The sequence below is a fragment of the Babylonia areolata genome, chromosome 1 (assembly GCF_041734735.1).
Source record: "Babylonia areolata isolate BAREFJ2019XMU chromosome 1, ASM4173473v1, whole genome shotgun sequence".
NCBI classification, from domain to species: domain Eukaryota; kingdom Metazoa; phylum Mollusca; class Gastropoda; order Neogastropoda; family Buccinidae; genus Babylonia; species Babylonia areolata.
The window spans coordinates 40,142,812-40,167,101 of record NC_134876.1 but is presented as its reverse complement, the minus strand read 5'-3'; the positions used below and the strand labels follow the sequence as shown (position 1 = coordinate 40,167,101).

Sequence of the window (24,290 nt, the reverse complement as noted above, 5' to 3'; positions counted from 1 at the left end):
ACTCTTGAACTGCATGAAATACTTTTAAAGAATGAATTCTTCTTCTTCGTTTGTGGGCTGTATACAACTCCCACATTCACTTGTATGTACACGAGTGGGCTTTTACATGTATGACCGTTTTTACCCCCCCTGTGTAGGCAGCCATACACCGTTTTTGGGGGTGAAGAATGAATAAATCTAAGGCATGTAAAATGTGAAAGAAGGGAGCCATTATTCAAACTTACCATTTCTTACCACGGCCCACATGCGCCCCTTCCAGCAACAATGTTACAGGTGAGCTGTTGACAGGGGTCATCTTCTTGGCGTCATATGCTGTGATGTCTGCAAACTCACTCTGAGAGACAAACCCAAACCCTACTGATCACTGTGGATAGAAAACAAACTTTATAACAACATATTTTTGTCTCCATAACCTCTCCTTTTGTAGCTTAATATACAAAAGGTATTTTGTCGGTAAACAATCATATCCTTTGGGTAAAAAAAAAAAGCAAAAAAAGCTGGAATGTTGAAAAATATAAAAATGTTGTGACAGTGCACTGGTTTGTGCCAGATCATCCTCATTTTTTGATTGGTTTTATTATCCACCAAAGCCCTGTAATGACACACACCTAAATTTCCTACTCATACACAAAACAGGCAACAACAAAAACGTTTATCTGTTTTTCTGTTCTCATTTGTTTAACTTAATTTGTTTTCAGCAGGAAGGAATGGACAATCTCCAAAAGTTAAAAAATTCTTTATTCATTACCAGTTATCAAGAAACAGTTTAAATTCTTGTTTGCTTGTTTTTATATGGAAGTACACAGACAATTACACCACTTCATTTTAGCACAGATTACCTCAATACTCTCACATTGGGTGACTGAAAACAACAGAAACATGTTCAGAACAGTCAAATAATGCAATGTTACAAAATAAAATGTTTTAACAAAGTACTGAGCAAATACAAATAGACAAAGGCCCAACAACAACATGCACGCACACACACAAAACACACATACACATTAAAACAGGCGCAAACACATACACACTCAATTTCTGACAAGAAATATTCACCTTCATTTCAGATGCTTTTTCTCGCTTGACCCCAATGAGGCGTGAGGAGTCAGGCCAGTCAGAAAACTTCTCCCGAAACAGTATGGTCTCCATGTTCTGGTTGATCTTTCCAAAGATGGCCCAATCTGGTCGCTTTGAGGCCTGCACTGGAATTCCTCCATCCTCTTCCGCTGTACACACACACACACACACACACACACAAATTGCAGGTAACCATAGTTACTCCAAATTTACTGAGCATTTCTAAACCATAAAGAGTGTATATTCAACCCCAGATGAACTTGTGTGACTGCCAAATGAGATAATGGAGGCAAATCCAAGGCAACAAGGCAAACCCTGCTCATTGTGTCAGGTCATTAGCACTGCTCACAATTAGGCAGGTTTCATACCCCAAAAAGCTTTGTTCAGTTTCAGTTTCGCACAGAGGCATAACTGCATTCAGACAAATCGATACATGCAATGCCACATCTGCAGGGCAGATGCCTGACAGCAGCATAACCCAATGCCCTTGTCAGGCTATGTTCACTCCTTCGAACAACATCTGGAAGTGTGCAGGGAGGGGGACGGATGTTTATATTGAAAGAATACAGGAATAACATTTCATCCAAAAAGTGATGGTTATGAAAAAGATGAATAATAGTGAGAGAGAGAGAGAGAGAATGAGAGAGAGAGAGAGAGAGAGAGAGAGAGAGAGAGAGTGTGTGTGTGTTGCATTCAAGTGAACATTATTTAAACCAAACTATAAAGATCAAAATGAAAGTAACTCAGCTCACTGAAACAGCTGCTGAAATAGTGATGAAACGAATTACTTCCCTTGCCTTACAAATGCACAAAATTGCCCCACCCCTGTTCCTTCCTCCCACCTCCACTCTCCTCACACAAAAAGGTTTCAGTTTCAGTTTCAAGGAGGCCTCAAGGCATGCGGATTGATCCATATACCCTGCACTGCACCTGCAGTGAAAACAGACACACCAAAGTGACTCACAGCGAAGAGGGCCCATGGGGTTGACGGCACACTTGGAGTAGTCGTAGCCTTTGTCCCACAGCTTCTGACCCAGAGCCATGCCCTGCTTCCGCTGCTCGGGGCTCACCTCTTTGCCCTGCCACACGTAGAACTCCGACCCAAAGTCAAACACCAGCACCTGCCGCACACCGTGAAAAGAACAGTCTGAATCAAGATTTCATTTCCGTTGACCCCTTTTCAGGTTTGGGGCATTGCAAACAGATAAACAAAAGAACATTAATAAAACATGGAAAACAATTCATAATTGAACTGTGTTAACAACACATGCATTAAATACAATGTGAAATGCTCAAGATCATACAGACATTCAGAACAAATAAAAATAACCTTTAAAACTGCCCAAGAATATTATGACAACAGTAACAATAAAACCACCTCTTACATTAGTACGCTCTTCACAAGTAGAATTATGAAGCAGAACATATTGTTTTAATTCACAAGGTTACAATCTTTCTAACAGACAACAACAGTCCTTCATTGGTAAAGAGAAGACATCAACACAAGATGGGGAAAAGCACTGACAGCATTTGTTTCACTTTGGGTCATTCTACTTGTATGAGAACTGAAACCCAAGCATGCAAATACATTAGTGTGCATGACAGAGACTGAAGTATGGAAACATCCACAATGTAACAGCCATGATGATGGCTGGTCCATGCAATTTTCATTGTTTATTTTGTTGACCACTATTTTTTTCATGGAAACTCAAAACAGGATACTTTCATTAACCCTTTCACCGCCAGTCAATTTAGAGTGCAAAATTCACTTGTTCTATGAACACAGAAAATATGGCGTCTAAGAATAGCTGGGGATTACCCCTGCGATGTGTGGAAAACATGGCCTTTCCTACCACCGAACCTTAAGAGCAGTAAGTTCATGGATAACAGACCCATGATCTAGTCACCTTTTCTGTGACATGTGTCCTCTACCTAGCATGTGCATGAATGTGAGTTTGGTGGTGAAAGGGTTAAATGTAATGTATTAACAAGTCATTAAAAGCAAACAAAACTTGACTTGCAGTAGGCATTAATGTGGCAATAGCCTTAAGATGGCTTTAGTGGTCGGCGAGGCTCTAAGCACCATAATTTGACTGATTTGAAGCAAACAAAAATACAAACTCAAACTAGCGGATATCCACCCGCCCACTTCCCTCCCCTTACACATGCTGTTCCTCTTTGCACCAAATAAGCTCAACAGAATTTCTAACGATTTCTTTTCTCACACACACACATGAAACAACGTGCAATCAGACAGACAGACATCTTTTGCCCTACCTCTTTCCTGTTCAGCATGCAATGCTTGGGGATGGCGCCCCAGTACTTCTCGTAGGGTTTCAGAGCCCCGTCCTCCAGTCTGAACACCATGTTGGTTTTGATGATGGAGCTTTCGTACAACTCGTCTTCTTCCTCTGGTCCACAGGCTGCAATAAAAATTCATTCTCTGGTCACCAGCAGCAACAGTGAACAATGGCGTCACATGCTAGCTTCCCGTTTGATTGGGACAGAAGTTGCACTTGTATTGAAAAAGAAAAAGAAAACAAACAAAAAGATCAATTCTGTAATACCAGCACCAATGTTCCTTTATCAAATGGAGTCCAATATTTCTAAATATCAAAACCAACATGAAATTCTTATATATACAAGTGTGTGTGTGTGTGCATGTGTGTGTGTGTGTACTCACAATGCAGTATGCGCACATGTATAGTACAAAAGAGACTTAAGTGCATTTTTGTGTGAAGGCATGTGAGCAAGCAAAATATGTACATGCCATGTGTTCACACATGCATTTATCAGTCTTGCTCCTTCGCTGCTGTTCCAGCCAAACCACTGACCTTGACACTCTTTGTCCCCTTGCACAGCCTCCCAGAAGTACTTGCCGGCCCCCAGGTGGTCCTTGACCTGATCCACTGTCTGGACAGCGGCCGTGCTCTTGCAGCCCAGGTCCTTCTTCTGCTGAATGAAGCTGGCCACTTCCGCCGACTGTGTGGACAGAATATTCACTTGGTCACTATGCTTCAACACACCCTTCTGCTGACTGTGTGGGCAAAACATTCACTTGGTCACTATGCTTCAACACACCCTTCTGCTGACTGTGTGGGCAAAACATTCACTTGGTCACTATGCTTCAACACACCCTTCTGCTGACTGTGTGGACAAAACATTCACTTGGTCACTATGCTTCAACACACCCTTCTGCTGACTGTGTGGGCAAAACATTCACTTGGTCACTATGCTTCAACACACCCTTCTGCTGACTGTGTGGACAGAACATTCACATGGTCACTATGCTTCAACACACCCTTCTGCTGACTGTGTGGGCAAAACATTCACTTGGTCACTATGCTTCAACACACCCTTCTGCTGACTGTGTGGGCAAAACATTCACTTGGTCACTATGCTTCAACACACCCTTCTGCTGACTGTGTGGACAGAACATTCACTTGGTCACTATGCTTCAACACACCCTTCTGCTGACTGTGTGGGCAAAACATTCACTTGGTCACTATGCTTCAACACACCCTTCTGCTGACTGTGTGGGCAAAACATTCACTTGGTCACTATGCTTCAACACACCCTTCTGCTGACTGTGTGGGCAAAACATTCACTTGGTCACTATGCTTCAACACACCCTTCTGCTGACTGTGTGGGCAAAACATTCACTTGGTCACTATGCTTCAACACACCCTTCTGCTGACTGTGTGGGCAAAACATTCACTTGGTCACTATGCTTCAACACACCCTTCTGCTGACTGTGTGGGCAAAACATTCACTTGGTCACTATGCTTCAACACACCCTTCTGCTGACTGTGTGGGCAAAACATTCACTTGGTCACTATGCTTCAACACACCCTTCTGCTGACTGTGTGGGCAAAACATTCACTTGGTCACTATGCTTCAACACACCCTTCTGCTGACTGTGTGGGCAAAACATTCACTTGGTCACTATGCTTCAACACACCCTTCTGCTGACTGTGTGGGCAAAACATTCACTTGGTCACTATGCTTCAACACACCCTTCTGCTGACTGTGTGGGCAAAACATTCACTTGGTCACTATGCTTCAACACACCCTTCTGCTGACTGTGTGGACAGAACATTCACTTGGTCACTATGCTTCAACACACCCTTCTGCTGACTGTGTGGGCAAAACATTCACTTGGTCACTATGCTTCAACACACCCTTCTGCTGACTGTGTGGGCAAAACATTCACTTGGTCACTATGCTTCAACACACCCTTCTGCTGACTGTGTGGACAGAACATTCACTTGGTCACTATGCTTCAACACACCCTTCTGCTGACTGTGTGGACAAAACATTCACTTGGTCACTATGCTTCAACACACCCTTCTGCTGACTGTGTGGGCAAAACATTCACTTGGTCACTATGCTTCAACACACCCTTCTGCTGACTGTGTGGGCAAAACATTCACTTGGTCACTATGCTTCAACACACCCTTCTGCTGACTGTGTGGGCAAAACATTCACTTGGTCACTATGCTTCAACACACCCTTCTGCTGACTGTGTGGACAGAACATTCACTTGGTCACTATGCTTCAACACACCCTTCTGCTGACTGTGTGGACAGAACATTCACTTGGTCACTATGCTTCAACACACCCTTCTGCTGACTGTGTGGGCAAAACATTCACTTGGTCACTATGCTTCAACACACCCTTCTGCTGACTGTGTGGGCAAAACATTCACTTGGTCACTATGCTTCTACATACTCTTCTTTCCTTTTTTCAGTGTATCTTTTAATTCAAGTTAAAGTTTAGATGTTATTATTATTATTATTTTTTTTTTTTTTTTTGGTTATCAAACACAGACATTCTAAATGTTCAGGTTGTCAACCTATCCTTCAAATAAAATGAAATTTTCTAAAGTTTTCTTTTTCAGATGCATGTGTGTTTGTGTGTGGGCAGAGGGGGAGGATGGGAGATACACACACACACACACACACACACACACTAATAGCGAGAGACAGACTGTCACACAGAACAAAAAATCCTAAAATGTTTCTATTTCAAGCACATAAAAAAAATCTCCACAAACTATTTCCAAATAATTCATATTTCTTTAAACTTTCTCCACAATCTATGTACTTCTGTGTACATACTGCACTCTGCATCCATGAAATTCAGGTTTAAAATTTGAACCATTATAACCCCATAAACAAAGTACTTAGATAAATAAAAAGGTCAAACAAACATTTTAAAAAAAGGTATCAAACCACAATAATTCAAAGAACCAAGGATTCAGTTATATTAAAAGAAAAAAAAAGAAAGAAAAAAGTGCAAATAAAAAGCATCTTCCCCATCAGAATCTCACTTGTTCACCATGTTTACAGACCTTTGCTTTTTCAATGATGTTGCTGAACTCCCCGACCCAGTTGATGACCTTGTCATTCATCACCAAGATGTAGCAGTCCCCGGCGTTCATCGACTTGCTGCTCGGTTCCACCAGTCGGGTCTGCACGTTCCGCCGCCCTGCACACACACACACACACACACACACCCAACACACACACACACCCAAAACACGCACACACACACCCAAAACACGCACACACACACCCAACATACACACACACCCAAAACACGCACACAACCTTTTTATTATCATTACTGATATCTTAAATAGAGCCTGTCTTTGGTCAGAGACCAAATTCTAATCGCTTAACAAACTCCAAGTTATCTGCACAATAGGCTGGCAACCTGGGTAGAGGCGACTAACAATGGCCTTTTAAGCGCTCATCATTCGTTTCCTGTGCCATTCAGTCAGGCTTCAGTCATGCACACATGTATATTACAGTGGATTTTTCTTCAGAATTTTTGCCGGGGTCAACCATTTTGTTGCTGAGGATTCTCTTCTGTGCATTACTTGCATACTGCACACACAACCTCATCCAAATGACAAGCGTCCAGACCATTTCTCAGTCTGATTTGTGGAGAAGAGATTCTGGCAAGTGTGGGATTTAATCCTACACCCTCAGATTATCTCATTTCCTATGGGGATGCATTATGGCTATGCTACCACTCCACTCTTTAATATTCTGAGTCAGATCTTTACATGCAACAAACCAACGATGAATTAGCATGGTAATGAATTCCCCTAACTGGCCATACCTTTGATATGCAGCAGCATGAGATCATTGAAAGGTTTGCGTTGTGCAGCCAGGGCTGAGGGGAGGGAGGATGGCTCCGTTTTGCGCAGTTCTATCTGGCTGAAGTTTTCCTTGCTGGCCAACCCAGCCAGAGCTTCCACTGCAAACCCTGCATCTTTCCGCACTGTCAACACAACAGCAGACAGCGATGTTACACAACTTTTTCCACAACAATACATTTTTGGCTGCTTGGAATTCAGTTGAAAACATGGAAATTGCTAAAAAAACAACAACCACACTGTGGTAAAACATCATGCTGAGTGAATTCAGTAACATTTCCCAAATTCAAAGACCCATTATAACTGATTGTATCAAATGTGACTTCACACTGACCATGGAATGATTATTCTCTGTTCTTGCTGAACAAAGGTTTGAAAATGTTAGATCATCAATAAAACAATGATATCACTTATCAATATCAAACATTAATTTTCATGAACAGTCATTTCTGACATCATAACAATAAAAGCTCACTATTGTTTAATATAACACTTCTGTTTACCCAATGCAGAAAGCTGCAAATAAAAATCAAAGCAAAGCAGTGACATTTCAACAAATTCATTAACTCTCTCCATACGAACGACGAAAGAGACGACGTTAACAGCGTTTCACCCCAATTACCATCATCAAAATATTGCAAGCGGAAGGCTCTTATACTGAAGATGTGAATGTTGACAAAGAATACCACAATTCTGACGACAGAAGCTAAAGGTTGGGTCATTCAGACACCCACTGGACATCTGAGGGGTCTGTGTAGAGGAGAAGAGAGGACTGGCCGTACTGAGTTAAAGTTTCATTTCTCCTATATACATGTGTGATGACATTATTCACACCAGTTCATAAAAGGATCACAAACAAAACATATTTTCACACAGCAACATGTACAAATTATGAAAATACTACCACTCACATGCTTCTGTCTTCATCAGGCGTAGATGCTTTTCTGCTGTGCCTGTGGTGACCTGCACATACTCTGTCTGGATCTCCACAAACTGTGACACTGTCTTGAGCGGGTTGAGACTGGTCGCTTTCTTCTTTCTTGTGGGACGGATCTTCCTTACTGGCATTAACCTGTGCGCACACACACACACACACACACACACACACACACAAAGCTGTAATCAAGCGGCACTGTTTCAAACTAACTATTTTATTATCTTGATATTTCATTCTTCATAAACCATCAATCATGACTAACCTTTTACAAGTTAAATTTATTCTAAGTCACTCGTATCCCTCTTTAAAATGACAAACACTTTTTTGTGGCACTAAGAAAAAAGTTTAAAATGTGGGCTTACTGTGTTTTATTCACTGAAAGAACGAGTTTATAACTACAGGTTCAATGTGTACTTTATAACTGTGCTTTTAAATACATAACAGGAAAAATGTCTACATGCTTTGATATAATTAAGTACATGTCCCCAATATTCAAAAGCTTAAAACATAAAGTGACAAGCAGTGAGTGTTAATGAACACTGAAAAAAAAACTAAGAACATACTGCACTCCTCAGGTTGTAAGCCATTTATCATCTGACTTGACCCCACAATCAAAATACCAGTTATGGCTTGCCTGCAGGTTTTTCCAGTCCAAAGTGAACTTCTGACTTTTCCCACAAATGTTTTGAAAACAGCAATTCTTCAGGGCAAAATAAGCTCATCTGCTTTTCACATTTTTCAGAATGATGTGGTATGATAACAAATGAGTATAGCTTTGGACTGCTGTCCAATGGCTCTGAGAACAGGAGGAAAATGGCAGAATGGTTAAGACACTTGTCTGTCAATACAGAGTCCGTGAGGGTCTGGGTTTGAGTCCCGTTCTTGCCCTTTCTCCCAAGTTTGACAGGAAAATCTAACTGTTTAGTTGTTCAGCAACAATCAACAACATCTACAAACAAAAAACAACCTCAAAACCTATCAGTAAGCCAAGCTGACTCACATGTCGTTGGACTCGATGAAGATGTTGTCAAAGTCATCAATCTCCACGTCCACCTTGTCAGCTATCTCAGTGATCTCCTTGGTGGAGAAGAACTGCTCTATTTCCTCGTCACCCAGGGTGGGCACCTCCACCCGAACTTGTTTCCCCTTCTCCTCCTCCTCTGCTGGTTTCATCTCTGTTTTGGCCTTCTTCTTCTCCTCCTTTTTGGCTACTGCCCCTGGGTCTGTGGGAAAAAACAGTACCATGTGAAACTACAACAACAAATGCTTTATTATACAAGTGAAGTACGTGAACATATCATTATATAAAATCAAGTCATTATTAAGCATTCTCATACAAATGAAAAAATGAATGCTGAAAAGAAAAACTGTGCTTTATCTATTTTTGTTTTTTTCTTTTTGGTCCTAAACACACAAACTTAAAACTGCAGATGATTTAGTTTCTTAAATAAAAGCATACTGACAAGCTCTTTTCATTGTTTAAGCGATTTATAATATCTTCAGATAAAATGGACTGACAGATGCACGCCTTTTTGTGCATGTCATCAACACACATGAATGCAAACATGAAAGTTGTAACATGGTGTTTTTCTATTGCACTTACACACAAAGTAAACTTGTATCAAAATCATTTATAAATGAGCACCAACTCTTTGGTGGCCACGACAGTCTCCTCCCCATTACAAAAATACATAAATGCAGCCACAATGCCTGTAAGGTGCATTGTTGATTTGCACAAACATTAAATGAAAATCTTTTAACAACTGCTACTGACAGGGACATGCACATTCCATTCATCTCAGTAGGCTATAACACACTTTTTTTTTTTTTTTTTAACTTACAACAACATATCATGAGTGAATGAAGGAGTACAAAAGATGTGCACTATAAAAACATCCTAACACCACTGCCAGATGTGTAATGAAGTACTGGTTTATGATGAACAATAGCCATGTTTCTAAATACAAATACTGAAATAGAATAATGCGTGTTATGTTGAAGTTAAAAAAAACCACACCAACAAACAGAAACAGAACTCCAGAAATTAAAACAAACATTAATATATACACAACAGTGATAGTCGTGCAGTACATCAGTAATACTTATCATACATGTTTCCATGGGCAAAAACCTTCTCCACTGTAATATATGTGGTTATCTTACATTTAGAGTTGCAAACACTGATGTTAACACAATGAATACATTCTACATGTATTGTTTTCAATAACAAGAAAATCAAACAATTGATGAATTCAACCAAACAAGTGAACATAAAACTTCCTTCAGAAGATTTTTTATAGGATGACTATTTCAAAAAACTTACTCACTTATGTATTTGATTCCCATGAACACATACTATTATTTCTTATCATTTTCTCCTCTCTGCATCCCACACACTCTGACCTTTTCTTTCTTGTATGTGTGTGTGTGTGTGTGTGTGCGCACAAGCACGCGCGCGTGTGTGCATGCATGCATGCATGTGTGTGTGTGTGTGTGTGCGCGCGTGCATGCGTGTGTGTGCATGTGTTTGTGCATGGCATGCATGTGCATGATGTCGTATCTATTTATCTACCAAGTGAGTGTGTGTTTGGACAGATCAACCACAACAACAGTATCATTCTGAATAAAAGAAACAACACAACTATAAGAATAAAAAAATTAGTTTAATTAATGGAGCAAAAAATGCAGAGGTTTCTGTGAAAGCCTTTTCCAAGTAAACATAGAAATTTATATTACATTTACAATTAAGAAGTGAAAGCATCCTGGATAATCATCCTGTGCATATGAACAAAATTCAATGCATAATTCTGAAGTACATGTTTTCATCACAGATTTGTGTTAATTTAGTTTATCAGCTATGTTCTTTGAAAAATTCACACTCATTTTGATATATTTTGTGCTTCAAACTGTGAATAAAGTGTAATTTTGATATATTTTGTGCTTCAAACTGTGAACAAAGTGTTCTTTGTGTAAAGGTTTTCTGAGCTGACTGAAGGCCAAGTGGAAAGGGCACTGGCTGAAACAGAACATGCCACAACTTACCAGCCACAATCTCCTTGGGCAATGGGACCTTAGGCAAAAACTCTTTGGTGGGAGTAGAGGGGGAATTAACAGGGGAACTGGCATTGGAACTGTCATCTGCAGGAGGTACCACCATCACAGTCAGTGAATATGGACAACAAACACACAGGTTACTTGTTAGTTACCACACAAAACAGAACATACAGCGTATGTCAGATACACATCAAGGCAATCAGAATGACCAATATGCATCTGATGAATATCCAACATTTATCACACATAATATACCCCACATGTATATTTATACATATTTAATACATTTAAATAATCTTCAAATACCACCGCCATGAATTCTGTTAAACATGTGTAAGTATTCGATATGATTCTTACAGAAAGTGGAAATGCCTTCAGCTCCCTCCCCTTCACCAGACAACATGAGATGGTTATCAAAACAAGAGCTCTTCAGAATCCCACATCCCACCACCATCTCTGAGCAGGAACACACACACACACACACACACACACACACACACACACACACACACACACACACACACACACACACACACACAGAGGTATATATATATATATATATATATATATATATATCTACATATATCGAAAGGCAGCAAAAAGTGTATGTCAACTACCAACTGATAAAAGGGATCATTTTCACCGATTCATAGACATTTGTTTGCTTTAGTTTTTATTGCACTGATAAGCCAGATGAGGCCAAAATGATATCTTAATGGACGTAGGTCCACTGGACAGAATCATGACTGTTTCTGTGTACTAATACGGTAATTTTCTTCTCAAATGCAACAAGCAGATAAAATCAGAACATTTTACAGAGAACTGCCAAATAAAGGATGCTGTCATGACATGTTTCCCCCGGGCTGATTCATGCACAGTTGTATTTGTCATTTATAAACATAAGCAAATCCGTAATAACGCCATGGGCAAAAAATGATTCTTATGTGATTAATCACCAACAGATATAGATCTGCATTCCTATATTATGACAAATTCAGATTCCACTACTGACATATCAGCTCAGAACATTCAGACTGTACAACATCTGCATAAGTAAACTATGATACAAAAATACAGACCTAAACAATATACACATGCATACAACATTCATATGGTTTGAATAAGCACACATGAATGATAAATGAATTTTTATAACACTGCTTCTGATCCTGTCTGTCTGGATAACAACCAGATTCTACTGCATCATAAAACATGTTACTTTAACAGAATTGTTAAAAAACAAAACAAAAAAACCCAACCTGTTGCACACTGAGTAAAGTGACATTAAAAGTTATATTCCAACAATCAATCAGAATATCAATCAGAATATATATCTATGTGTACACAAACAGGCAAATTCACTAAATGATACCATACAGCATAAAATAATTATTCAAGAAAAAACAAACAGTTTAGTTTTGTATTCACCAATGTACAGAATTCACACACAAAAAAGCTCAATACACAACTTACCCAGCCCTGTAAGATCTTTTTTGGATGATGCTTTTATTTTGGCAACCAGTGGACTTTCTGAACCAACCACTGAAAAACAAAGATAAATAAAGTCAATAAAAAAAAGAAAAGATAAAAAAATTCCAGTAATTACCTTTCTCCATTTCACTCAGTCCAGTGTCACAAAGTACATCTGCTACAGTTCAGTCCTTTAATTTTCTGGGGGTAAAAATCACAATATTTCCATAGAAACTGCATGCAGATTACTTCAAAGGGATCTTGATAATTTCAATTGGATGTAATTCCATCTTAATTCCACTGGAGATATTTTGTTTTGAAAAGAGAGCAAGGAGGGAGGAACTCAGGCAGGTGTGGGGATGGAAGGGGGTGGGGGTGTGAGGACACGGGGGGAGGGGGGGTGTAGACAGAGAGGGGATGAAACAGACAGACAGAGAGAGAGGTAAAGACCAAAACAGAAGAGACTCACAAGGACAGACTGGATCAAGTGCTGCACATAGACTCACCAGACTTGCTCAATTTGTTGGCCACAGTAAACTTCACAGCATCGGTCTCCTCCACCTTTCCCTTCCACTGCTCGGCCGACACCTCCAGTTTGCCCAGACGGTCCGAGATGCTGAGAGGCCTCACGGCTGCCAGACCCATTTTCTCTCTCACCTTGACATCCAGCACTGGGGGACTCATCTCCTTGTCCTTCACCACTTTCTTCTTCCAGTTCTCCTCCCCGCTGGTCTTCAGCTGGTTCAGACTGCAACACGGACATCTGGATGTGCAGCTGGTCAATATGGGAAGGGTGTACCTTTTGTCTCCAAATGATCTATCTTTATGTATAGATGCACAAACATTTCAAAATCTCTTTTACAAGTGATATGTAAGCAATGAAAGAGTATGGTTCCCCTTTTTTGCCATGAATAAGCACTCCAAAATATCTTTTTATTAGTAGCATGTATCCATTTAAAATAGTTTGGTTTCATTTCTATGGCATGCACAAACACTTAAAATCTCCTTTTTAAGTAACATGCAATCAATGAAAAAGTTAACTGGTTCCTTTTTCTTTTTGGTTTCCTCATATTCAACTAGATTCTTGTAAACATCTTTCTGATATACAATTCTGGTACTTCACTATTAAAAACAACAACAACAAAACAAATAAGTAAGAAAAACCTAATTCACTTTACAACTGGTTTATACTTACCTCTTGGATTTATCTGAAATCTAATTTGGCGTCACGTATTCTTAACCACACATTTATCTTAAGAAACAAAATATTTGTCTTCTGTAAGTTAAATGTGATATTCTTGACTGAGAAAGTGCCAGAGAGGTCTGCTGATGCTTAACAGCAACAGCAGACCAGATATCCACAGATTTCTTCTTTTTTTTTTTAATCAGGGTAAATTTACAACTATATCTTAAAAAATCTTTTTGTTTTAAAGCACTTTTAAGCTATCTTTACTACTGTAAGTTATACAGAATTTTAAACCTACTGTTTCCGTTGGTTTTCAAAAAGCAATTTCCTGTTTATTCATTTGTTTATGTCCTTTCATTATAAATTATCTTACCGATCAGCTATTGAGCCTCCAGAGGGCTTTGGTGTTGTTGAAAATTCTGCCTCCTTCATTTCATCTGGGGTGATGGGCTGAGTCATATGGCGTCCTTCATACTTGCGTTTTGTCTGTGGCGACCTCTCTGGTGTCAGCTGTGGTGCAGGCTGAGTGAGGTACCTTCAGAACACATTTATCACACAACAGTTCAGATGACTGTCAGCTTGAATAAAACAAAACATACAAACAACAGCATCATCGAAAAAGAAATCGTTTCAAAAAGAAAGACAAAGAAAGACAAATCAAGGAACCTCATGTACTTCAAACAATCAAGGAATGCAGTCAGTTTATAAAGGGGAGTGGTAAGCAAAAATGAAATGGGAAAAAACAACAACAAGTATTTGAGTAATTGCGTAAATATTCTCAAGTTTTATGGGACAACTTCAACCTGAATGAAAAGGTAATTGTTTCCAATCAATGATCAGTCAAATGTGAAAGTCAGTATTGTTACAATTTCTGAGCGTTGGTTGGCTAGAATATAACTGGACCTCAAACAAACTGAGAAATTCTGAGAGAAAGACAGAACCCAGGAAGAAGGGGGAGATACGGAGGGAGGGAGGAAGAGGAGGTTGAGAGAGAAGGGCTCTCCCTTGATCTCTCTCAGTTCTATCATGAATGTGAAAGCGTGTTCCAGCGCGCGCACGAGTGCGTATGTGTGTGTGTAAGAGAGAGAGAGAGAGAGAGAGAGAGAGAGAGAGAGAGAGAGAGAGACAGACAGACAGACAGACAGACAGACAGAGATAGGCAAACAGAGAGGCAGAGACAAATACAGAATGAGAGTGATGCTGCTTTAAACTGGAACACTGAACTGCAAAATTATGTTAAGTCCATTCTGTGTGCTGACATTCTTTTTATATATAGGACTATTGATCAAACTGCTGAACTGAATCAACCACTGACTGAAACCGCCATAAACTTTGACGCACCGTCACAACAAACGATCAGGCCACGTTGGACAAGATCAGCCCTTACCTATGTGTCCGGAAAAACAGCGTCTGCTCACATCGGGACACAACCCGACAACCTTCCTACGTGCTGTTTGTTTTCATGTGACCCGCACTTCCCGGAGGACATGATGGGGCGTCACTCTGAGTTGTACAACTTCCGTGTTATCGCCCCTCGCCCATCTCCAGCCCACCAATATCCGACCCCCCTCCCCCAATCAACCCCCTCTCTACTCCCGTCTCTCTCTCTTTTTTGCATTTGTAACATGTGTCTAGAAAGTGAAGAGCCGGGCCTAAAATGAACATGTGTGTATATTCAATAATGATTAATGACATCCACTATCTCGTTTTTCAGAGAATGTGTGTGTGTGTGTGTGTGTGTGTGTGTGTGTGTGTGTGTGTGTGTGTGTGTGTGTGTGTGTGTCAGTGTGTGTGTGTGTGTGTGTGTGTGTGTGTGTGTGTGTGTGTGTGTGAACGCTGACTGAAGATCCATTTGCATCGTCTTACGTAAACAATAACACTGATGTTCGTCAGTGTTTCGAAAACCAGCGGCTGTCATCCTTGAACAAACATTACTGAACTGTGCTGTCGGTGGGGCGAGACCAGACCGAAGCGTCCGATTTTTTCACGAAACACTTCTGCTGGATATTCCTCGCCGCTCATTCGTTATCTCAGTGTTAAATTAGACCCACTGGCACAGCTTCTTTTTTTTTTTTTTTTTTTTTTTATTTAAATGAAAATAGAGATTACAACGGCAATTCTCTCACTCTCTCCCTTTCTCTCAGTCAGACTCGACTGACACACTGTGACACTGACACAACACACATCGGACACACACCTATCAGTCGGGAGCGATGCATACACCGACGACACACACACATACACGCGCGCGCGTGTATTGAATCGTTTTCAGTTATAATCGATGTTGTGAAAAGACGCCGGGTAAACTGAACCTGAAAGAAACTGAAGAAATAACACACTGTCATACATCACACAGTCGCGACGCGAAAAACACCGAAGCTCAGAGTTAGTGAGGTAGGGGTGTGTGTGTGTGTGTGTGTGTGTGTGTGTGTGTGTGTGTGTGTGTGTGTGTGCCGTGTGTGTGAGAGAGAGAGTTAGGGCGAAAACGAAACAGCTGCAAGCATTTTGATCGTAAAGCCTACAGATATTAAACGGGTCTCTGCAAAGTCGGCTGGGCTGCTGCAGCCAGTATATCAGCTGAAGAAATAATGAATAAATAAAAAGCGTGGGAGGCATAGTCTATTTAGGCTATCCGCGCTTTTCCGACAAGGCTGTCCTATCTGTAACCATAAACCTCTGACACTCGGTGCAGCTCCTCCTTCCCTTCTGTTCACAGAAAAACACATAAGTTCGTCGCACAACCTCCACGACCCCCGCCTCCCAACCGCTCCCCCCCCCCCCCCCAGAATACCCTTTCTCCTCCAATACAACATACATGATGCAGTCCTCCTTCACACACACACACACACACACACACGACCCTCTGTGACCCCTATCTTACCCCATTCCCCTTCTCCACTTACAAACCACTTTCTCTGAAGCACTTTAATTAATCTCAGCTGTTTAACATCTGTCAGTAGCAAGGCTGCCGAGGCTCTTTATTTTTTGTTCTTCATTTATTTATTTTTGTAAGATGCTATGTCACTGGGTGAGGACCATGATGGGAGTAGGTAAGGGAAGAAACTAACAGAACAGCAGAGAGTAAAGCCAGCAGAGGAGGGATAGAATGGTGGGGGAGGTAGGAGAGGCTCTGGAGGTTGCACAAGTTTACACGGAAACCATGACAGCCCGGAAGCTCAGTAACCAACCGGAGACAGCGCGGCGGCGACAACGAAGTCGACATCCATCCAAGACAAAGGGCCCCGCATTCCAGGCCGAGTGCGAATCACTTCATCGCCTGCACAGTACATTGTCCCCAAAGTAGCGTGATAAGTTTTCAAAGCGCCGGTGTGCCCCATTCTGTGGACATTACCCTGCACACCCTTGACACGCAATGTGCAGGGAGCCAGGCTGTCGGGTTCCAGCCCACACGTACAGTCCGCTACACAAACACTGCACAAAGCCCTCGGAGGAAAGGAATAATCCATTCATTTGTGCATGTGAATTGGTGAATAGCTGTATGTAGTTCTGTTCAGTTTGGAGAAACTAATCCCTGTCCATTAGACTGAGAGGGTGACAGAAAAGGAGAAAAGATAGAAAATGAAAAGACGGCAGTAGGGGAAGGGGAGGGGGGGGGGGGGGGGGGGGCAATAATGTATAGGATGAAAAAGAGAACAGACCTGAGACAGACAGACAGAGAGACAAACCACGAAGAGTCTGAACAAATAATACATGAACGAGACTTGCTGTGTGAATGTCATCAGTCATTATGAGATGTCGCACGAGAGCTTTGCTGATGACACGCAGCTTTATCAGTCGGCTTCCACAGATGAATTTGATGCACTGGTGACTCAAACACGGGAGTGCATTGCTGGCCTAAAGGACTGGATGACTCTCAACAAGCTGCAACTAAATGATGATAAGACTGAATTTATGATAAACTGTCCAAAGAAGTTTCGGCAACATTCTTCCTTTCCTGACTCTGTTCTGATCAATAGCACACCTGTTTCACTTTCTCCTTCTGTTCGCAGTCTTGGTGTAATCCTAAACCAGTCTCTTTCCTTCCAACAGCACATTTCGAATATCTGTAAAGTTGCCTATTTGGAACTGCGTAGAATCAGCTCTATCCGCCATTATCTCTCAACCGATGCAACCAAGACTCTTGTATGCTCTCTGGTTCTCTCAAGACTGGATTACTGCAACTCTCTTTTGGCCCGCCTTCCCAAATATCTATTGGACAGACTCCAGCGAATTCAGAATAACGTTGCCAGACTCATTTGCAGAGCTTCTAAATTTGACCATGTTTCTCCTCTCCTTCAGTCTCCCCACTGGTTGCCTGTTTCTGATCGAATAGACTATAAGCTATCCACTCTGACCTTTTCTGCAGCCAACGGATCTGGCCCCAAGTATCTTACTGAACTCCTCCATATCTATACCCCGTCTCGCCAGCTCCGTTCTTCCTCTGATACTCGACTTCTCAGGATACCTCACATCAGAAGTAAGACCTATGGACACAGATCGTTTTCTTTTCAATCGCCAAAGACGTGGAACAAGCTCCCTGATAACCCCCGTCATTCTGATTCCCTCGCATCTTTTAAAGCTCGTCTCAAAACTCAACTTTTCCCTCAGCAATAAGTTCAACTGTGGCAGGTCCACTTCCTTTGCGTTAGCTGTGCTTGACTATATGTGTGTACATATGTATGTATACATAACTACATGCATGTATATGGATGTGTATTGTGTGTACGTGTGTTTATGTAAGTTTGTGCCTGCCTATGTGTACGTATGTGTTAGGGCAGCTGTTATATACACATGTATGTTAAAATGTATGTATGCAGTGTGCGTGTGCCTGTGTGTGTGTGTGTGTGTGTGTGTGTGTGTGTGTGTGTGTGTGTGTAGTCACAATTTGGTGTGTGTATGTAACACTGATGTAATGTTTTATGTTAACAAAAGTGTTTTTGTAAAGCACCTAGAGCAGATTTCTGGATAGTGTGCTATATAAGTATCCATTATCATTACTATTATTATTAATGCTGTCTATCTCAGAGGCTAAAAAATGCACGATAACCCTGGCTACATTATATTCCCAGAACAAATGGCACAGCACTGCTCCACCCTGAGACCTCATTTTCTGGCTTTCAGTTACACATGCAGACACAGAGTGTGTGTGTGTGTGTGTGTGTGTGTGTGTGTGTGTGTGTGTGTGTGTGAGGGGGGGGAGGCAAGGAGGGGTAAGTGAGAGAGAGAGAGAGTTCCTTTGTCCGAGTTCATACTGGCGATCCCTAAATAGCCGTTACAAATGTTATGCCCATGTCGAATCCTCCCTGGACGGTGCACTCACTGACAACAACTGTCGCCACAGTCAGTTCCTTCAAATCATATACATGATCTTAAAAACTACAAACTGTGGCTGCGCGGCACACACTGAAACCTAACACAGTTTTAGCACGCACTCAGGAGTCAGACCTCACCACAACCTGTCCACATCAATCGTATGACAACTGCAAGAATTCATGCCTTTCTAAACATTACAAACTCGTGAATACCTACATACATACCTAAACACAACATCTCGTACAAACGCATACATACTTGTTAGAAGACATCGCGAAGTTTTACGTAGCCACGCACACCTCTCCCCGTGCCTTCATAGTACACACAACTTGGTACATAATGTTTTGACGCCACTGTAACAGTCGTCCGGAGTCCAGATTAAAGGTATGGAATTAAACCCCCGATCGTGACTCTCATGCCGAAAAGCGATAAAACAAAGCCCGGCGGGCGACCACAGATTTACAATTCAGATCACAACGACTGGTCTCTCGTTCACACACACACACACACACACACACACACAGAGTTTCCCTTTCTTCCTCCAGTCACATTGTTGACACAAAAAGCCCTACATGAAAGTCACACTTACTCATTTCACGTTGCTTATGCTATGCAGTCTCCTGATCAGAGAAAAATCCCAGTGACGACCAGCCTTTTTCTCTTTCTGAGAATACCACCAGGTTTCACCCCAACAGAAGCCGGCATCCCGAAAAACTATGTCAGCACCCGTATAAATCACGAGTCCCCGTTTAGATTACTAATTGCTATCGGGTACTCCAGCGACACCAGCAAACAATCCTCTTCAGACTTCGTACTGGCCACTGCTGGCTTTTGAGTCATCTGAGCCGGATAAAAGTATCTCGCACAGATAAAGTCCCTGTGGCACTGGTACACAAACGCCAGAACATAATTATTCTCCAGTACTGTCCCACTTATGAGGATCTACGACGCCAGGCCTGGCCCGAGGGAGTGGAGCTACAGGCACAGCTTTGGGGTGACCGGACTGACCTGGAGAAAACCGTGGGCTCTGTCAGGGCGACGAAGCTTCAAGTCTGGCGTGTCCAGCAACATCAAACGCTGAAGAAGAAGAAGCTATCAGGTGTCTGAATTTGTCCTTGGTGGAAAACAAACGCGACCTTAAGAAAGCAACACTAAGGGGGAACAAGTGGAGGGGAAACCAGCGGAACATGACGGGTGGAGAAAAGTAAGTTGAGCATAATGAGCATCAGCCACCAAAATCCGCCTTTATCTCGGTCTGTATCTCCCCTCAGCGTCAATGTGTCATCTCGACGTAGCCCTGTCTTGGTTTTCAAGGTCTGTTTACGTAGCATAGCACGTTCTATAAAACTAAAGATAACATTCTAGTTCACCTCTGCACTTTATTGTGTGTGTTTTGCTTTGTTTTGAGATAAGAAACCATTGTCTTCTTTCTTTCTTTCTTTTTCTTCTTTTTTTTTTTTTCAAGACGCACAATCATGAACAACACAACGCAACAAGGACAGCAAAAATGTCAAGACACTTTATCATTTCTTTTTTTTTTTTCATCCTTTAACGGGAGGAAGGGAGGGGGCGGCGTAGGTTTGGATTAGCACAACGCTCTGACGCTCTCAGATGTACACTGCACTGGCTCCTTCGGCGTTCGTCGTGCATGGATAAATATTTGAAAAAAAGGGGAATACAAATGACCGAATGAATTATTTATCACTGCACTGTCGGTGATGATGACGTGTTACAGTGGCAGGCAAAACGTCCTGAAACCAGCACTGACCGTGAACGGAGACCACACTCATCAGCTGACACGCGGTCGCCCCTTCGCAGCTTTGTCACCAGTGTAACTGATGAAAGAACACGGGCGCAGAGGAGAGGGTGTTGCTGTTTATACCACAGGGTTCACTCCGTTTAGTTCTCTTACTCACCCTCAGCTGTATCTCAGGCCCACCGCCATCAACTGGTCATAATAACCACCACCGCCGCCTGCCTGCCTGGCTCACTGTCTCTGTGTGTACTGAAGCACGGCTGAAAATTGCCCGGCAATTTCACAGGGGTGACTGTGGATTTTAGGCTAATCCACCAACGTTCAGGGACGGGTCCCTGATTTGTCACAACGACGTTCGTGTGCATGGTCTGGGCTGTGGAAAGTGTGGTGTGCGAGGTTGTATGTGTGGGAGAAGCGGTGGTTCTGTGTGTGTGTGTGTGTGTGTGGGGGGGGGGGGGTTGTGTGTGTGGGGGGGTGGTGGTGGTGGTGTTTGGGTGTGTGTGTGTGTGTGTGTGTGTGTGTGTGTGTGTGTGAGAGAGAGAGAGAGAGAGAGAGAGAGAGAGAGAGAGAGAGAGAGAGAGAGAGAGAGGGGAACTGAGAGAGGATTTCGCAATGTTTGAAGAGAGTCTGATAATATCGTTAAACACAAAGACCAGTCCAGTGGTGAACTGATGCGTACCCTTAACAATCACCGAGACAAACAATCAGTCCCAACAGTGCTTTGCGAACCGCTGCATGTGTGTGTGTGTGTGCACCATTCTAAGCACTTTTCAGATCAACAACAAATATTGCAACACTGTAGAGGTGATACATACCCGCACGACTGGGACATGTCTAAAATCTTGTTCACATTCTCCAGCTGATCGAAAATAAACGAAGCGTCGTTGTCATTGACGTGTTTTCCTTTCTATCCAACACTGACGAATAAAGTAAAACAATACCGCGGAGATCCGTCAACACTGTACCCCCCGCTCCCCCTCCGTCACAAACAACTTGTTTTTAAGTTCGTTCATTTAACTTTTTTTTAAATTAATTTTTGTTTTGTATGTTTGTTCAAATAAAGAATCGTTTTGCTACGCTAAATTAAAATTTACCACGTATCTGCACAGAGTAAAATGATGTATTGATGTCCTTGAGGAAGAACAATCCTCATCAACGCGACACGCAATTCACAGGTGGGGTATCAAGTCTCGCAATGTCCAGATCCAATACTTTGTACAGCAGGAACATTACACTTGTTGCACTGAAGTACACGATAACGCACGTGACACGCCGCACTACAGCATGACTAAAAGCAAAGCAGTGCCCATAAAACGCGCCACGAGTTTATATTTAATGAACGCGTGACTGTTTCTGATGGCAGACCAGTCAGGACAGACTGCAAGACCGAGCTCTCACGCTGCAATAACCACAAAACACATTAACCTCTTTCTGTTGTTACGGGTGGGAGTGTCAAGTGTCGAATGACCGACGCTATTCTTAAAACGCAGTTGTTGTTTTCAAAACAAACTCAACCTTGGCTATCAGAATGTATGACTTGTCGTGGAACTGTCTCAGGTAATACTATTTATATTTTTTTGAAAACTTGAAGGTGATTCAAGGTCCAAATAAACCGAGAATGACGAAGAATCGTGTTTAAAACAATACAGGCGGAAGACAGCACAAATTAATCCAAATCAAGCAATCGATAACTAACTCACCAGCTCTGGCTTATAAAGACTCCCTCTTTAAATTCACATGGCTTTCGTTTGTTGACTAAGATCAGAAGAACGGAAAACACTGGCCCACTTTTCCGACTGGACATTCAGTAATAATCACCACTGAAACAACTCTTTAGCTGTCACTTTGACTGGGAAACGGAAAGATGAATCCATGACTGACAGCTTCAATGCCATAAAACTGAGCCGTCCATCACATCCCTGGGGAAATTCGCAATGTGTTTTTGTTTTGTTTTTTGTATGTTTTTTTGTATGTTTTTTTAAGACACAAAACGCATGAAGACGAATTTCAAGGGCACAGTTCCACAGACACCGAAGACGAGTGGGTGCAGCAAGGCAAGACACTATTACAGGTATTAGCTGGGGGTAGTGGGGGAGCGCAAAACTGTTAGACATTAATTACTGTCACGTGATGCGTGGCTTACCTTTGCCGGTACAGCCTGACAGCCGAGAGGGGGCGTTCAGTGACGTTCATGGTGCCTGCTTCACTCCCTTCCACTGGCACACCACACCTTCACCCACCGTGAATCTGATCCCGATATATTGTATCTCTGTCTAGGACCACCCGAGGTACACACCAGCTGCTACACATGTGGCAGAGATGTCTTTCTCCATCTCGTTAAAAAAAAAAATCCTGTTATAAGTCGTTCACTGGGTCAGCCAGGCAGCGCTGTCCCCGGCAGCAAAAGCATCAATGGCGATCAGTGACGTGTGTCGTGACCCCTGCTGACCGCTGATGCGGGGGGTCGTGACCCTTCTCACTGTCCACCTGGGGGAGTCAAGAGCCGTGTCCACTGGGGATGATGACGGCTGATATCTTCGATCTTAAAGGCTGTAGGCTGACTTTCCCCACACCACAAGAGTCCCTTCGGAAACACGGTATGTACAGTGGGTCACTGACAAGGCTTGTCCATCCTTGTGAAATACAACACAAAAAGAAGAAAAAGGCCACGTTTGCGCTGCAGGACACTCAGCCCATGTCAAGTTTCTTTAACACAGAGATAACTATGATGTAGAGGCCACTCCGAATAATGCCCACAGGGTGCATGCACTGGTCCGTTAGAAGTCCGATTGGCCAGTTCTATCTTGCCAGTTCAGGCACAGCGAATGCTCTGAGCAGAAACCAACAGCAGTTTGAGATCCCTGTATCGTATAAAAACACTGACAGCCGGCGACACTGAACGTGACTTGAAACGTTAACTTCGCCGACTGGACTCAAGTGACGTCAAAAGGAAGTAGGGAAGCGTTGAGCGATGACACGGTTTCCCGTTCAATGTGAATGTCAATCACGCCTGACCCACACTGTCCCAACGTCGAGGCACTGTCACCTGCTGTACATATATATATATATACAGTCCAAGTCGCGGATTACATACTGCAGATTGTACCGCCCGGACCGATAAACTAACAAAGAAGAAAGCAACAGCAAACAGCAGCCTGGCTTAGCTAGCCAGGGACCCTTGCCAAGACCCCGGAGCCAAATGACAGACCCTCGGTCAGAACACATGCCGGAATCCCGTCTTTACCCAACACCGCGTGCTATATATACTGTATACTATACACTACACAGGAAAAGGCTTGAGTACCGGCCTAGCCTGTAGGAAGAGAGGACC

The 24,290-nt window shown here is 42.3% G+C and overlaps 1 protein-coding gene across 5 annotated transcripts in view; it reads right to left on the bottom strand.

The window, feature by feature from the left end:
• LOC143282905 (uncharacterized) overlaps nt 1–24,290 on the bottom strand; it is a 315,044-nt gene that overhangs the window by 10,646 nt on the left and 280,108 nt on the right. For all 5 annotated transcript variants that reach the window (XM_076588788.1, XM_076588797.1, XM_076588813.1 and 2 more), the window contains 13 exons: nt 14,264–14,425; nt 13,211–13,452; nt 12,708–12,776; nt 11,223–11,318; nt 9,181–9,403; nt 8,155–8,315; nt 7,207–7,368; nt 6,431–6,567; nt 3,912–4,059; nt 3,355–3,500; nt 2,042–2,198; nt 1,057–1,226; nt 225–334 (listed from right to left, as the gene is read on the bottom strand). In XM_076588788.1, the coding sequence (XP_076444903.1) occupies nt 225–334; nt 1,057–1,226; nt 2,042–2,198; nt 3,355–3,500; nt 3,912–4,059; nt 6,431–6,567; nt 7,207–7,368; nt 8,155–8,315; nt 9,181–9,403; nt 11,223–11,318; nt 12,708–12,776; nt 13,211–13,452; nt 14,264–14,425 (1,983 nt within the window). The remainder of the gene's footprint in view (nt 1–224; nt 335–1,056; nt 1,227–2,041; nt 2,199–3,354; nt 3,501–3,911; nt 4,060–6,430; nt 6,568–7,206; nt 7,369–8,154; nt 8,316–9,180; nt 9,404–11,222; nt 11,319–12,707; nt 12,777–13,210; nt 13,453–14,263; nt 14,426–24,290) is intronic.